At 31.5% G+C, this 18574-nt stretch overlaps 1 protein-coding gene across 9 annotated transcripts in view; it reads right to left on the bottom strand.

Annotated features, from left to right (window-relative positions):
* The window catches only part of LOC115886861 (poly(rC)-binding protein 3), a 713764-nt gene that overhangs the window by 33053 nt on the left and 662137 nt on the right, over positions 1-18574 (bottom strand). For 7 of the 9 annotated variants that reach the window (XM_030906173.1, XM_030906174.1, XM_030906168.1 and 4 more), the window contains 4 exons: positions 12220-12276; positions 12053-12169; positions 7448-7717; positions 5571-5876 (listed from right to left, as the gene is read on the bottom strand). In XM_030906173.1, the coding sequence (XP_030762033.1) occupies positions 5571-5876; positions 7448-7717; positions 12053-12169; positions 12220-12276 (750 nt within the window). The remainder of the gene's footprint in view (positions 1-5570; positions 5877-7447; positions 7718-12052; positions 12170-12219; positions 12277-18574) is intronic. The other 2 variants (XM_030906172.1, XM_030906171.1) reach the window with 1 other exon arrangement.

An 18574-nucleotide genomic window follows, 5' to 3' on the forward strand; every position in this document is an offset into this window, starting at 1 on the left:
AATAATAAATTATGATAGCAATACCAAAAGACGAAGAGACTGTCATTAGTCTAGGTAAAAAATGTCATAATTGCTAATTATAAACTATAAACTACTGACTTTAGCAGTAGATACAGTAGATTAACTTTTATTTTAAAAACTACTGATAAAAAGTGCTATTTAACAAATTTGAGAATTGAAATTGGCAATAAAATTTTAAATTGTTGCAAATTTAAAATTAACAAATTTTACCAGATTGGAACGTAATAGTAGCTAGCAGAGGGCGCTGTGTAACATCATAAGAGTTATTAGCATTGAGCTTTTACATATACAGGGTGTCCCAGAAATAAGTGCAAGTATTTTAAGGGGTGGTAGATATCAATAAAAGAAACATATTTTCTCTTTATCGTTTTTGAAATAAGTCCAAAATAACAAAGTTACTTTGAAAATTTACAAAAAAATAATTTTTTGCTAAAATTCTGAGAACCACTGGATCTTTTCTGGATTTTCTTTCATGTAAATTTAATCTACTACCTATGTTGCCATATTATTAAGCATTTTTTTTCTCATAGGTATGTTTCTGGGGTTGAACTATACTACCAATTAAAATACTTGCACTTATTTCTGGGAAACCCCAGAAATAAGTGCAAGTATTTTAAGGGGTGGTAGATCTCGATAAAAGAAACATATTTTCTCTCTAACGTTTTTCAAATAAGTCCAAAATAACGGAGTTATTTTACTTTGAACATTTCCAAAAAAAAAATATTTTTTGCTAAAACTTTTAGGATCACTGGATCTTTTCTGGATTTTCTTTCTTGTAAATTTAATCTAATACTTATGTTGCTATATTATCAAGAAATTATGTTTTTAACTAAAAACTAAAAAAAATTCAAAAAAAATTTTCAAAAAATTTCTAATTTTCAATTTTTTTTTCGCGAAAAAACCTCATATGCGTGTTTCTGGGGTTGAACTATACTACCAGTTAAAATACTTGTACTTATTTCTGGGACAGCCTGTATATATAGGGTGAGTCTTAAATAAGCGCAAATATTTTCAGGGCTGGTAGATCTCGACAAAAGAAACATATTTTCTCTTTAACGTTTTTCAGAAAAGTCCAAAATAACCGATTATTTAAGTTGAAAATTAAAAAAGTGATTTTTATTGAAAACATTTTGAGAGTCACCGGACGTTTTCCGTATTTGCATCCCTTTTAGTGCCGTAACCATAGAGTAAAGCCAGAAGTATGGTAATATCAGAGATTAAGAAATTATACCAAGTTTTTGAAAAATATACAGGGAAATTTAAAAGAAATTGCACGATTTTCAACATCTTTTTTTTTGCGAAAAAAAAACTCATAGACGTGTTCTTGGGGTCGAAATATACCACCCATGAAAATATTTGCACTTATTTAAGACTCACCCTGTATATCATGACATTTAAAATTTTTATGTAAAGACGTTAAAAAAACTGTTGTGACACAACGCCCTCTAGCTACAACGGTAAAATATGTTGAGACAAAATTTATATTGTGGGTAATTAAGGAAGAAAAGCTATTTTAAACGAGCCTAAGTTTAGTTTAATTCCGTTAACGCACACCAGAGTAACCTATAATTAACTATTAATCCTATTTTGAAAAAGCATGTTTAACCTTCCTCCACCATTTTATGTTATGATATATAGCAGAGCACGCCAAACCAAAAAAATGCATTTTTTTATTGGCTATAATGGCAATATTTAAAATACCCCGTAACGTATCACAGTATTTGAAGAAAAGCCTCCTGACGAGCCATGACACTGGAGGGAATTTTTTAAACTTGAAAATATTTTGTTATGGTCGCGAATTCTATTGACTGATTTAATTCATCATCATTCTCAGCTTACTCAACCATTCCCAATTGTTGGCTATGCGGGCCCAAGTTATCCCTGTTAATTTCTTAATATCATGGTCTCATCATGATCATGACTGGTAGTACCATATATTTATAAAGTAACTATATGGATTGTTACCTATACCTGCAATGGGTTGAAACTGAAGCCGAGTCAGAGACAACTAGATAACCGGTCCATGTATATTTCACATAAGTCCTTCTGTTAGACAGACACTGGCGCAATAGCACAACTCCAAAATTCCGAATATCGATTAGTCGGATTAGCCATTGTATAACGGGAGCGCAAACAGAAGCCGTACGAAACTGTACGAAGCATTACGAATGAATCGCGGATGCTAGTGTCTAGCGTCTTATTGGTCTAGTTATCCGATCGATAATTCAAAATCCACGTTTGCGTACTACGCTTGAACACGCCTAACTAAGCGACTTATGCAAATTCCCTCAGAATATTTATATACCCATTCCGGCTCGGCTTCACAGAGTGCAGTTTGGAGTCGATATAGTTACGTTATAAATATATGGGCAGTACACATTGGTCGAGTGTTTTCTTCTTTAGATAAAGTGGCATTCTTGACTTGAATATGATTGATTTTCTTCCATTAGTACTCCATACTAACTTAATTCTTCTGTTGATTTCTGGTAGTAGAGATCCCGAGCTGTGTATTTTTTGTCCCAAATATACAGGGTGTCCCAGAAATAAGTGCAAGTATTTTAACTGGTAGTATGGTTTAATCCCACAAAAATACCTATAAGGTTTTTCTCGCGATAAAAAATTTGAAAATTCAAAATTTTTTGAAAAAATTTTTGGAATTTTTTTTAGTTTTTAGTTAAAAAACAATTTCTTGATAATATGGGAACATAGGTACTAGATTAAATTTACAAGAAAGAAAATCCAGAAAAGATCCAGTGGTTCTCAAAATTTTAGTAAAAAATATTTTTTTACTAAAAAAACTACTCCGTTATTTTAGACTTATTTGAAAAACGTTAGAGAGAAAATATGTTTCTTTTATCGAGATCTACCACCCCTTAAAATACTTGCACTTATTTCTGGGACACCCTGTATGCATCCTTCTACTATTTCCAGTTTCGTGTTATTTACTAGAATGTCTTTTCTGTCTACTAGTTGGTTGTGCATTACTTTAGTTTTTGCTAAATTCATTTTGAGACTTTATTGTTGGTTGTATTTAGTTCGTTATAATTTGTGTAGTTCTTCAGTACTATCAGGACTATGTTATCAGCGAATCTTAGATGGTTAAGATATTTTCCATCTATTTTTAATCTTTTGTTGGTCCAGTCTAGTTGACGGAAGATTTATTCTAGTATTGTTGTGTAAACAGCTTTGGGGATATTGGGTCTCCTTGTCGTACTCCTTTGCCAGATGGAAACTCTGGGGTTGTTTTATATATCATTACTCTTGCTTTGCCATCTTTGTATATGTTGGAGGCAGATGCCAAATTTCGGCCAATGTCCAAAATAATTAAACATATGGCGAGTTGTTCATACTAAACTTGCCAGGGGGTTAATCTTTTTTTGGTATAATATAACAACAAAAGATTAACACCCTCCGCATAGAAGTTGAAACGAATGCAATCAAAACTCTTCCGCGTAACTTTGTGGATATAGGTAGGTATATTTAATTGTAATCGCCATATGTCTAATTTTCGGCATCTGCCTCCAACATATACAGTGTATCCACGGATTGACTCCCAAAGAGGGAAAACTTTTTTATTCGTGAGTTTATAAAAAAAAGTTATTCTTCATAAAAACTCCTGCTTGAGCTTAAACGACCAACAGGCATATTTTTTTACAGATGTATATACCGAGTGTTAAAAAGTTTAAAAAATATGGAAAACGCTAAGAACAAAGTACTTGTATATGTAAAAATACGATGAAAAGTTATTAATAAAAGTTCTAGGGATTGAAAAACTACACCACGTAACTAAATTTTATCTCACTACCTAAATGTACAGGGATTGGTTAAAGATTCCTCACCATATAAAATACCATTTACTCTAAATTAACTTAATTTTTTTGAATAACTTTTAAATCCTTGTTTACCTTTACGCAATTTCATTTACTTCTCTTTTTAAATTAACCAATTGAGGCTATAAAATAAAACTCGTACACGATTAAGTATTAAACATTTTTTTTAGAAAACGAATGAAAAATAAAAAAAATATTGTTACAAACTGCCTTTATTATCTATTATTTGTTTGCAACAATATTTTTTTATTTTTCATTCGTTTTCTAATTGTTAATTAATTTCGTTTTAACATTCGTTTTCTAATGTTTAATAATTCATCGTGTACGAGTTTTATTTTAGAGCCTCCATTGGTTAATTGGTTAATGGAGAGGAATCTTTTACCAATCCCTGTACATTTAGGTAGTGAGATAAAATTTGGGAACGTGGTGTAGTTTTTCAATCCCTAGAACTTTTATTAATAACTTTTCATCGTATTTTTACATATACAAGTACTTTGTTCTTAGCGTTTTCCATATTTTTTAAACTTTTTAACACTCGGTATATACATTTGTAAAAATAATATGCCTGTTGGTCGTTTAAGCTCAAGCAGGAGTTTTTATGAAGAATAACTTTTTTCATAAATCCACGAATAAAAAAGTTTTCCCTCTTTGGGAGTCAATCCGTGGACACACGTATATTGGCGAGAGTTTCTATGTAAGGTCTGTCAACACCTTGATTCGCTAGGGCTTTTATTATTGCTTTAGGATATATCGAGTCCAAAGCCTTCTCACACTCTATAAAGGCTACGGCTAGTGTTCGTATATGGAAGTTCGTATTCTTTTGTTTTTCTTAGCGTATGTATGTGATCAATCGTGCTGAAGCCGCTTCTAAAGCCTGCTTCTCCTCGTGGTTGTGTAGCATCTACCGTATTTTGTGTTCTGTTGTTTATTATTTTTGTGAAATTCTTATTAGTTTATAATTTCTGATGTCTTCTTTGCTGCCTTTCTAATGAATTAGAATTATGTTGGCGCTACTCCAACTTAGACAACTGGTGTATATATTTCTTGTAGTGTATATATTGTTAGGCTGATTTAATTATTGAAATTTATTCCCAAATTTATAATAATAAGTATTTTCTGAAATACAGCCAGTGTCCGTTCTTATTTGGCCATTGTGTATCCCATCTGATTTAAATAATTGAAAATAAAAATAATCTCCTTACACCACATGACAAGTAATCCCAATAACAAATGTTTGTACAAGTACACGAGTTGTCAGAGTCCGCCTTAACACAAAGAGTGACAAATAATTGCACAAGTAAACCACTCACACAACATGGCAAGTCTATGCCAACAATACATTTTTGCCAAGTACTCGAGTCGTTTGTGCCCGATTTAAAAAAAAGATGATCTGCCTTTAGAAGCTCGGACCCTTGCATTCGTTCTCACCTATATTTTAAGCTGTTTGCTCTCTGTTTCTGTCATTTAATGTATTTATGGATTTGGTTAAAAATCCGGATAATATTAATTTTAAAACCCTTTAATCCGAAACATACAATATACCAGTACAAAGTTGCCGTCCCCACTTAAATCGTTTCTCCTAACAACTCCTTAGCTACAGTAAAGTTGCGGGTAGTACTTTTTTAGGACGAGGCACAGGTGACAATCAAAGAGTGAGGAGAGCCGTCATCACAGAGGAGGGGGCAATCACGACAGGGGTCACCAATACGATCAACTTACGTCTGGCAGCAGATGTTGCGGCGGAAGGGCGGCGTGCGCCGGCAACGGTCCGTTCTTCAGCTCGAAGACTGCCGTAGGGGCGGCCTGGGGGGCCACAGCCGCCAACGGGGGCCCGCCCAGTAGCGGATGGTGAGGGTGGCCGTGGTGGGGGGGAAGGAGAGGAGAAATGAAAGGGGTACTTACGTCAGCGTGCGCGGGTACGGCGAAGTTGCCCTGGATGGTGTAGGCTTGGCCGCCGGCTAGGAGTACGGGACCGCCGACTTGGGGCTTGGGGCGGTAAGGAATGGTGGCTCCTTTAGGGGGGGACTAAAAATTAAAAAACATATACATTAGTTTACAATTGATGATTTTATTGTAATAACATGATATGCCGCAAATCCATAATTCTGAATTATTAGATATCGCAATTTTGAAAAAAATGTGTAAATTTAACTATTAATAAATACAGGGTTGTTCACCACATACGACACGGAGTATTGTAGCTAAACGATTAGATTTTTACAAATTGTAAGTTTTGGGTTCGTTGAATTTTTATAAGATACAGAGTGTCCGAAATAAATAAAAAATATCAAAGTTGTATTTTTTTAAATGAAATACCCTGTATGTTATTACATTTTTAGTTTCTACGATTAAAATAAAGATAAATTTGATTAAGGTTTATTACACTTAAACCTTACCGTTTTTAAAATATTTTCAATTTTGTGAAATTGCAGTATAAATTTTAGGGCTTCATTTCTCCGAGGGTATCAAAGTTTTTAATACTAAGTATTTACTGAAGTTTATTTATTGATCAGTGATTGTGTTGCAATAATAAAAATTGTACTACCTTATACAGAGTGTTTAAAAATTTATTTGAAGATATGGAGGATTTATTTATATTATTTTATGGAAGATTTACTTGGAGAAATGAAGTCTTAAAATTTTTACAGCAATTTCACAAAATTGAAAATATTTCAAAAACGGTAAGGTTTAAGTGTAATAAACCTTAATCAAATTTATCTTTATTTTAATCGTAGAAACTAAAAATGTAATAATATACAGGGTGTTCAATTTAAAAAGTACAACTTTGATATTTTTTATTTATTTGGGACACTCTGTATCTTGTAAAAATATTTTTAAATTGTAGCTCTAATAGTCCTTCAACGAACCCAAAACTTACAATTTGTAAAAATCTAATCGTTTAGCTACAATTCTCCGTGTCGTATGTCGTGAACAACCCTGTATACATTTGGAGAATTTTTAGAGTTAGTTTAGTTTAACTCGCTAAGTATTTATCTGACAAATTTTTTGGATAAAAAGCAAGAAAAACACTAGATACTAGTTATTTAAACTGATTTTCGGTTGAGTGGCTTACCATGTTATTACAATAAGCCTTTCAATTATTATTAACCTAACCTAATCGAAATTAAATATTAAATTATATTAATTAGCATTATATGAGATATTTTGGTATTTAATTTGTATTTCTGGCATTACTTTGGCATTAGTGTACAGAAATTTGTCAACGGTTTACCACTCGAATTTAACCTGACATTACATTTGGTGTTATAACAGCAAAATAAAACACTAATTCACACAGCAGATAATTAAAAATTAAACGATGCTAATATGGTTAACAAAACGCGCGTTTAGTGCAAAAGCAAAGTGGTGTATTGTGTAAATCAGTGTTTTATTTTGCCAGATTTTTTTTGTTCTAGGATATATGCCAAACTACGAAAAAATTGGTTCTTTTATAATTTTACATTAAGTATACCAGTTTTTGCCATCTAGATGGAATATTTTTTTCACCTCTCAAGAGCATTAAAGAAAACAATCCCATATGATGCCAACTGTATCTGTGACACTGTAATAAAATGTTGAAAATATATTATATTTACCTTAAGCATAACGTCGCATATGTGATATATACACTGCGTGATTGCTTCTCCCGTGCCAGATATAGTAACCGCCCTTTCCGTTGAATTCGGCAACATTTCACTAGCTACTTGAATCGACGCTCCGGTCACTTCCCTAATTTCTTTAATTTTCGAGCCCCCTTTTCCTATCAACGAACCGCACTGGCTGGCTGGTACGATCAGTCGAAGAGTGATGGGTGGTCTTGGGACGCCGCTGCCGCTGTTGGCATTGTCCTGGAACTGCGAACACCACTGTGTGCGGGGAACACCAGTTAAACAACATTGAGAGGCAAGAAATAAATACAACTACAAGGTGGGTGCGATGATTCAAAAAAAGCTACTACCCTATTCTAGTTTAGACAATGGTATTGCAAATACTCAACTGTGTATGATACATAAGAATTTATACTGCATTTACAGTTATGATAAAGACAGATTTAAAAACTACGAGTCAAGTTTGATATAAATTCAGATATTACAAGTCTTTTAACACTGCTGAAATAGTATATTATATCATACTAATAATTATTGTTCCTTATATAAGTCAAAAGAAATTGACAAATAAGGCAATGTCAAACAAAAAAATAAAAAATGCTCATTCTAATTTATAATAGTAACTTTGAATAAAAATATTAAGAAAAGAGTATATTACTATCCATGTATTCATGCATGGTGGGCGGAATCGACTTCATAAGTCCTCATTCTTGACCGTTCTGTTTGACGTTTTAATGGAAACATTTGAAATTCTGTAGATTTGTTTGTCATTACAGCGCTTATTTTATGTTATTTATTATTTATTCTATGACTGGTTTTTGTTAGAGGTATTAAATCTAGGAAAAAAAATGTCAGAACTTAACAGATATCGGTTCAAAATCGAGAGAAATAATAGAATAACTTTTTGCTGGTAAGTGACTACCGGGTGGTGCATCGTCGTTTGGAAACGTCGTCGTTCATACAGCCAAATAAAATAAAATAAGAAGGTTGGTTATATGGGATACCGTACACGCGTTCATACAGCTAAATAAAATAACAAATAAAATAAGAATTGGTTATCTTTTAACTTCCTTATTTTATTTTATGTTAGAACGACTTTGCGCACGCTTAATTCTAACCTACAAATTTTTCAATATGAATTTCATTTATTTTATAATTTTACATAAGAATAAATTTATAATATAGTATGCATCGAATAAATAATAAAAATATACTATAAATAGTAAAATTACTATAAACAATCATTAAACTTAACTTTTATCCAGCTCCATCGTACTGCGCATGAGCAAATATACATTTTTTATTTTATTTTATTTGGCTGTATGAACGCGCACAAATAAGAATTTCTTATTTCTTATTTTATTTTATTTGGCTGTATGAACCCACCATAACAAAATAAGTTAAAATATGACCAATTTTCTGTACCTACTAATTATTGTTTGTGAAATACTACAGGAATTGCACTTGAGGTTGGGACTTTTGGGTGAGACGACAGCAAAATAAAACGTTACTTCACTGTACACCCTGTGCACGTTTTACTAATCATGTTAAAAAAGTCGAAATCTTCCCTGACTCGTTGGACAGATTTTAACATGGTTAGCGAAACGCGCTTCTGTCCTTCAAAATAAAGTGTTTTGGAGTATAGTACATATAAAAAAATAACACCTACATTTCTACCCTCTATGTGGTTATTCGGAAAATAATTGCTAATTATATTAGTTAATAATAAAATGAGTTTCTAGTGAGTAATAATTGAACTAGTGTGGCGTTGGTTAACCAGCATTTCGTCATTTCATATTTTATATATGAAAACAGAATGTATTGTTTGTATTATCGATTTCCTAAATGAAATATTTAATGAAATTTCAAATGAATACCAGTAGGATGACAACTGTCAAATTATTAGAAATCCAATTTATAGAGACGGTTTCACGTTATTAATTATTTTTGCAAAATAATTCAATTTTGAAGTAATCAATTTAAATCGACATAAAAGTATAAATAACAATGCCTAATGCCTATTTGAAATAATTATGGTTAACTTATTCTTGGTATTTGGTCTCATTTCAAAAGTGGCTCACCCTTATAACTTTGTATTTTTTCAGATAAAAGAATAAGATTTGGTATGTTAGTATATGACATAAATTAGGATTGATTGACGTATTCATTTGTTTTTTGTCATCGGACTTCAACTTTTGATTTATATGAAACCCCCGGTATTTTTTTTACTTTAATCGATAGAAAATGACACTCTCAATAGAATGACATATCGTATGTCAACTTTTGATATTTTCGCATATGCTTTATTTCAAAATGTAACATGTGGTTCATAACGACGATTTGACTCGAAATATCACGTTTGTGGTGCCAAATTATTCGAAAAAAAAAAATGTTTTTTCCAAATATGCTAACGAGCCACCCTTGTTCCATTTGAAAAAATTGAGATTTAATTAAAAATTCGATTCGGGCATCTTTTAACCGACCAGGACAAGACACGAAAAACATTAGATGATCAAATCTATTTTTCCAAGGCTCCTTGATTAAAAATTAGTGTTTTTGACACAGCCATGGCACTCTAAATGGAAATTTAAAATACAATTTTTTAAAGCAAATGTGTCAAAAGTTGACATATGATATGTCATTCTATTGAAAGTGTCATTTTCTATCAAATAAAGTAAATACCGAGCGTGTTATTGAAAAATTAACAGTTGTAGTCATTTCCGATGAAACAGGAAGTTACCAAAAATAATTGAATACGCCAATCAATTCTAACTTTTATCATATACTAATATACCAAATCTCGTTTTATTATTTTCACCCGGTTGTGATAAAATATGCAATTTATTTATATACTTATTTAGCAAGTTAGGGTTTGTACCCTATTTTATTTTACTATGACTGTACATTCTAATACCTAATACAGTTCCTAGATATAAAGTACTTTAATTAATCTTTCTTTAAATTAATTTGTTGGTACGAGTATATTAATGACACGTTCGTATAGATTTAAAGAATATCAGTAATAGGTAGAATAATAATCGAAGGTTTTCAAATTGCGACATTATTTTATGAATGTCAGAGTGGTGACAAACATTTAGTAATAATCTCAGTAAACTGTCTAATAAATATTTTTGAGCTTACTTGAGCATAATTCATTAATCAATAAATGAAAGGGTGGCTGCAATAACCAGGCAGCTCCACTTTTCTCAAAAATGAGATTTTTAATAAATTACCCTTTAAAAAAATGGGCCAATCGTTTCCTGCAACAGTTCTCTCAATATAACAGTACATAAATGGCGACGCTAGTTGGAGCTGCCTTGCTATGGGTTTGCAGAAAGAACCGAGCAGCTCCTTTTCGATTTCCCACAAATTTATTAAAATGGAGCTGCCTGGCTATTTATTGCGCAGCCACCCCTTCAAATGTTGTAAGTATACATACATTCACCTGATTCGACACGGAGTATTGTAACCACACGATTAGATTTTTAAAAAATGTGAGTGATGGAATCATTGGAAAACTACTAAAGCTAAGTGTCCCAAATAAATAAAAAATATCAAAGTTGGATTTCTTTTAAATTGAACACATTCTATATTATTACTTTTTTAGTTTCCACGACTAAAATAAACACTGTAAATTTAATTAAGGTTTACCGCACTTTAATCTTACCGTTTTTGTGAAAATACAGTACCAATTTTAATGCTTCTAATTTCTCTCGGCGCATTTATGTTTTTAAAATCAAATATTATACTGAAGTTTTTCTATTTACTAAATTTTGTGTTGCAATAATAAAAATTATACATACTAGCTTATACAGAGTGTCTAAAAATTTATTTTAAATAACTACTAGCATTAGACGGCAATAACTTGTTTAATTTAACCGGAATACCCAGTATATCTTACGAGAATCAGATGCACAATTTAATTGTCTATCAAATTGTATTATACCATTTTTACCTGTCTCTTCAAGTTTTCATAAATCTGATTCACGTAAAATATACAGGGTGTTCCGTTTAAATTAAACAAGTTATTGCCGTTAAAAGCTAGTAATTATTTAATATAATTTTTTACACTCTGTATAATTTTTTGTCAATACGTCTCTGTGCTGGGACGCAACGCTCGAACCTAGCAGGTCGACCGACGGAACTCAACTGAAACGCTCTGCAATCTGCTACAATCTGCCGAATTCAAAAATCTGGCAGAAAATATTTGGGAGAGTGCAACTACTCTTTTCCTTCTACTATAATTAAAGTGCGGTAAACCTTAATCAAATTTACCTTTATTTTAAGCGCAAAAAACTGAAAATGTAATAATATACATATAATATACTTTTATTTATTTTGGACACTATGTAGCTTCTGAAAATAATTTAAAATTGTCTCTTTACTAGTCCTCTCTAATGTATGTATCTAATCATTTGGCTACAGCACTCCGTGTCGAATAAGGTGAACAACCCTGTATAAACATTTTTGACATCATTTTTATTTTAACCCTTTAAATACTCGTACCATCAAAATGTAAATAACTGCAGTACTTTATACAACAAGGAACTTCTACCTATACCTACACAGCATATTAATAAATATAACTCTTACCTCCTCAAACTTCTTACAAATTAGCGAAAACGCTTTAAAAATTGCATTTGTTGATCCTGTTACTGTGACAATTCGCTCAGGACACGACCCATCTGATATATTAATTTTTGCTCCGGACTAAAATGGCAAAACTAGAAAAATTTATTAACAATTGATTAATAGCTTACCTCTTCTCTAAATCTGTTGACGATTTCTCCTTTTTTTCCTATAATACTCCCAACTTCCTGCAACAAAGAAATAAACATTTAGAATAAGTATCTACATGAATCATGGATAAAAAAATTACGAAATAATTATATAATTACTACATTTAACTCCCTATTTGGTCCCCCAATTCATTTCAACATACTAGTATACTTTTTATTTATTTATTCTGTCGATGACAGATTGGGCTCCATCATGTCTGACCAGATTTATTTTACATAAAATGATTATAATAAAACAAAACTGTTATTAATTAAATATAGTTTTAATTAATAACAGTTTTGTTTTGAGGACGATGTTAATAGAAAACTAAAAGTTGTAGTCGATTTTTGTCCGGTCGAGATATAAATCCCGTGAATTTTTTTAGGGGGCCATTTTTATGATTCGAAATAATTTTTAAGGTGTTACGTTAAAATTAAGCGTGGAAGTTACTTTTTCGGAAGTCGAAAATTTTGGCATTTGGTCGCTAGAATTTAATGTATACCTACCAGCAGAAAAAAAGGTGTAAATAAAAATGTTTCCTCTTGGAAACGGTAAGTAGCTAAACGACCACTGAAGCCTCTACGGATACTGTTAGTGGAGCCCTATATTCGCCCTATTATAAACTGTGTTTGAATTTTTTAATAATTGTTACTTATTCTGTCACTTTTTAATAAATAACACATAGGCTGCTCCGAAAAATAAAACACAAAACGTAAGACCACCCTGGCGCCCTTCTTTTTTTATTATAGGGTATGTACAGGGTGGCGCCTCTCATACGCCGCGGAAGCTCCAAGGAGAACGGTAGTTTATATCGCAATGAAATTTTGGCAGCATATGTAGGTTCACTGAAAGCATTTTATAAAAATATATAGAATTATACAGGGTGTCACCAAAAAAAGTTACACAAAGTTGTGTTTTTTCTAATGGAACACACTATATATTAATTGACTTTCGGATTCTAGGAAAAAAATAAAGGTGAGTTTTATTAAAGAAGCATATACCTAAAATCTAAGGATTTTGACATATTTCACATTTTGTGAAAATGAAGAGTAAATTTTAAATTTAGATAACAGCTACCTAAATTTTAGTTGACCTTGTATAGCCTAATATTTAATTACAGTAAACATTGTATGTTAAACCAAATTGAAATTTGATCCGAAAAGTTATACAGGGCGAGACAAAATTAATATGGAACATTAGACACTTTTAAAAGCAAGTTACTCCTTTATTTTAAATGGAACACCCAGTATATTTTTCCGGTGTTCAATGGGGAATTTATATATCTTCAAAATATTATTAAGGTTGCCTACCCCTCAGACAAAGATTTTCCTAGATATTTAAATTTTTATGATTTTGCGTCCGTAAATCTTTAATATTTGAAAAAATCTAGGTGGTTGTGTGATATACCTTTTGTTAATTTAACAAGAATTAAGATTGTAGAGTAAAATACACAAGGGTAATAAAAAGATACGCGTTTAAAACATATTTTAATTATTACAGAATTAAAACTAGATATAAGCTTATAATTATGCGACAAAAATTAGCTAGATGAAATCAAATGCTCAAAATCCTTCCTGTTAACTGCATAAAGTGGTTATATTTTCAAAAGGATCTTTCCATTTTAAAAGGCATTTATGTGGAGTTCTACCTCGAAAAGCAGCTACAATAATTTCTCTAATGTTGTCGACACTAGTTGGTCGGGTTTTGTAAACACTGTCTTTAACATATCCCCATAAAAAACCCCAGACTAGATAAAATCAGGAGCATTTAAGTATTCTCTTAATTGGTGAATGCACACTGCATTCACCAACCAACAGAATCATATCAATTCTTTCTGATGTAAGATAAGTTTGCAATTACAGCAAATTTCTGAGACTTTTTTTTGTTTTAACTGACACAAAATGATAACTAGTTATTAAAGTTGGACTAATTAGACAGGTATGTTGAAGTAACGTCAGACATATCACAGCCACCTAGATTTTATCAAATAATAAAGATCTACTCAGATCAAATCATGTAAATGAAAATATCTAGGAAAATCTTTGTTTGAGGGGTATACAACCTTAATAGTATTTTGAAGAGACATGAATTCTCCATTGAATATCGGAATAATATACTGGGTGTTCCATTTAAAATAAAAGAGTAACATGCTTTTAAATGTGACCAATATTCAATATTAATTTTGTCTCACCCTGTATAACTTTTTGGATCAAGTTTTAATTTGATTTAAAGTACTATAGTTAATTTAACTACATATTAGGCTATACCGGGTAAATTCTAATTTAGGTAGCTTTTATTGTAATTTAAAAATTGTTCTTTAAGTCTAGAAAATATTAAATATGTCAAAAACCTTCCATTTTAGTCATATATTGCTCTTATAAAACTCACCTTTATTTTTCGCCCAGAATCCGAAAATCAATTAATATATAGGGCGTTCCATTACAAAAAAACACAACTTTGATATGTAACTTTTTTTGGGGACACCCTGTAGAACTCTCTATATTTTTAAAATGTGCTCTGAATTAACCTACATATGCTCACAAAATTTTATTTCAATACAAACTGTCGTTCTCCTTGGAGCCTCTGCGGCGTACGAGAGGCGCCACCCTGTATATGTTACGGTTAAAGTTCGATGTTCGGTTAATGTTTGGGTTTGGTGTTGTTTTTGGTTGTTTTGTTTTGTGTTATTCTCGAGATTAACCGGGTAATAGGGAGTTATTGAACATGATGGTTTAAGGTCATACCTTATTAAGGGAAGGCCTTATTTTAGTAAGGAATGTCTTATTTTCTGTGTCAAATATATGAGTTATTGGAGGGCAACTTTACTTCTGACGCGTTAAATTGGCAAATGACAATATTGAATATTGACAAAAAAAATATTGAAAAATGACGATATTGTACAAAAAGCTGTTTTTGGCGAAGACAAGTTTGTTTTATTCGGTGATCAAGGATATAGCCTACTGGAGTTATTAATTACTCCATTTCCAGAAGCACCCGACAACATACCTGCCCAGCAGTTACAATTTAACCAATCAATGAAGGTCTTAAGAATAGCTGTTGAATGGGGATTTTCTAAAATAATTACGCAATTTGCATTTGTTGATATTAAAAAGAATCAGAAGCTTCTATTGCAGGATGTAGAGATGTTATATAAAGTGGCTGTTTTATTAACAAATGTTCATACATGCCTTTATGGTGATCAGGTGGCAGATTATTTCAATGTTGCTCCCATAAATTTAGAGCAATATTTTGGCATGTAAACATCTACAATTAGCTCTAATGATAAGTTTTTCAATAAAAAAGGATCATTAGATATAGTTTTTTATTTCATGTTTAACGCCCTAAAGTTAGTTATGGTTAAAAATGTTAAAAATAAGGGAAATAAAGTTTCCTTAACGGGTTACGGTAACCAGACGTAAATAAGGGAAGGCAGTATTTTATTAAGGTTCCCTTATTAAAAATATCCTTTTGCGCATGCGTACCTGTCATAATAAGGCAAACCTTAATAAGGCAAAATGCTTAAGCGACGTTCAATAAGTCCCTAATGTCGATATTAACCGAATATCGGACATTAACCGTAACATATATATTATTTAAGGATTCAGCATTCTGATAAACTGTTTTGAAATACAGGGTGGTCCGAACTGTATTCTGGAAACTTCGGCAGCATATTCTGTAGATAAAATAAGTAAAAAAGTTCATATAAATGTATGACCTTAAATGGTTAGTTTCTGAGATACAGGGTGTAGAAGTTTCATTTTCATTTTGATTTTTTTTCAAATAATTCCTGAAGTATATTATTATTACTTCTTGGATGAAAATTGGCGTCTGGGAGTTTTTTGACATGAGAAATTTGATTTTGATGTCAATATGACTCATACATGTAGAGGGCGCCACCTACATATTTTTAACTGGTTCATGAAAGATTTCAAGTTTCGATTTTCTGAATACCTCTTTGAAAGAAATCAAATTTTTTATTTATTAACTTTTTCCACTTTTCTCACCTGGTACGGTTAGAAGACGTTAATGTAAGAAGTTGAAATGCAATTTGACCCCGTCTCTAGGTTATGTTGTAGTTTAAAAAAAATCCGAAAATAAAAAAATCCGTTTTTATTTGTTTTTCTTATCCAGTATCTACTTTTTTAACACACTGTGTATACTACAAAAATAACTAATCAATTTGCATCGATCGACGCCCAAACCCTTCAACTAAGAAACCATTTATGCACCGTCGGATAGACGACTGATGGCGCCCTCCCACAGCCTATTTTTCGTTTCTTAAGGTGCGTTCACACCGGTACAACCGCTCCGCGCTGCGCAAATCATTTTTTTAACATATACTTTTGTGCGCGCTAAAAAAATACACTTCAAAAGTACATAATAAAAAAATGTATTGCGCGGCGCAGCCGGTGTGAACGCACCTTTAGATTTCCATTAGGACTCGTAGAAAACGATTTGAAGTTGAAATTTTGCCAATATCAAAAATGCACATACATATTTCGGAAACGGTAAGTAGCTAAACGACCCGTAAAGCCTCTACGGATAGAGCTAGTGGAGCTCTACAATCGCCCCATTGAAACTACGTTTCAAAAATTTCCAAAAAATTTCTTGCCCAAAATCGAGATTTTTTCACATAAAGATTTTTGGTCGTGGATCGATGCAGATCGATTAGTTAAATTATTAGTATCCACAGTTCGTCAAAAAAGTACATACAGGGTGAGAAAAAAATACAAACTGATTCTTTACAACATAACATAAACAAACAAACAAAATAACATAACCTAAAAAGGGGATCAAATTGCATTCAGGTGAGAAATTATTATTTATATTAAATCATACCAGGTCAGAAAAATGGAAAAAGTTAATAAATTAAAAAAAAAGATTTTTTTCAAAGAAGTATACCCAGAAAATCGATAATCGAAATCTTTCAAATCAGAAACTGTGCTATCTCAGAAACTGTGAATTTTCGAAACACAGCCTAAATGGGGCAAATATAGAGCTCTACTAGCTCTATCCTCTATCCGAGGTTGTTTAGCTACTTACTATTTTCGAGAAGAAACATCTTATTTTTATTTACACCTTTATTTTTTTTTACACATAATTTAATGTAGCGACCAAACGCCAACATTTTCGAAGCGACTTCCACGCTTAATTTCAACGTTAACACCTTAAAAATTATTTAGAATCATAAAAAATAGACCTCCTAATAAAAACACACGGATTTAAGTAACTCGACCGGACTAATTTTTAGTAAATAATTTAGTTTATCCACGACTCGTCTATAATTTGATTATTATACATGAGTTTATGAAATAATAATAATATTCAATATTCACTAGTGAATAATGATTTCATTATTCACCGCTTCCACGGATATCTCGATCCAAACTCCAAACAAGAGCTGTCAAACATTACCATTAATGTAAATAAATAATTTTTGTTTTAATCAGTTAAAGCTAAATTAGTTAGCTACCTAGTTAAAGAAAATTTCAATGTTTCGTTTCCATGTTACTTACTCGTTATACTCGTTCAATATTTTTTTGACATCAAAAATAAAAACTTATATTATTAATATTATCTAAATTTTTTTGATAGTCCTGGATAAAGTACAGTATTCTACTCGCATATAATGGCTGTTATTCACTTGGAAGATTTATACACACATATCACAACATAAACTTCATCCGCGTGAATAACAGCCACCATTATATGCTCGTTGAATAATATACTATTTTATTTAAACTGTCGTGATTCAGCTAAGTCGTTTATAAAAAAACAGTTTTATAGTTTATAGAGAATAACTCAATGCTCTTCAATATTATTTGTCTCCTCAAGAACATAACATGTATTCTATAACAATTAATATATACTACAAACACAATTAATATTTTATTATATTGAAAAAACTATAATCGTATTTAGTTAATGGAAAACACAAGCTGAAAATATCTTAAATGTCAACTAGGCTCCAACAAATAAAAGGTTTCTTTAATATTTAAATCCTATTACAGTCTATTCTATGGCTTTTACATGATATATGAGAATATGGAATCTGGCAGGTTTACAAACAGCATTCTTCTTATATTGTAATGCAAAGAAAAATATGCAAGAAGCAGCCGTCTCTATGCATATATTAAATTTGAACCTTATGTTCAAAATACAATAAAATTAACATGTTACAGTAATATATCTTATCTGAATGACACTATTCTAAGATGCACTAATTGAAATTTAACGACATGAAAAAATAATAATTGGCGGCTTAAATTATAAACGTAACTAAACAGAAATATGGTTAATAATGCTATAGTTATTAATACTACGTTATTAATGACC

The sequence above is a fragment of the Sitophilus oryzae genome, unplaced genomic scaffold (genome assembly GCF_002938485.1).
Source record: "Sitophilus oryzae breed Bouriz unplaced genomic scaffold, Soryzae_2.0 scaffold_499_pilon_pilon, whole genome shotgun sequence".
Taxonomy (NCBI): domain Eukaryota; kingdom Metazoa; phylum Arthropoda; class Insecta; order Coleoptera; family Curculionidae; genus Sitophilus; species Sitophilus oryzae.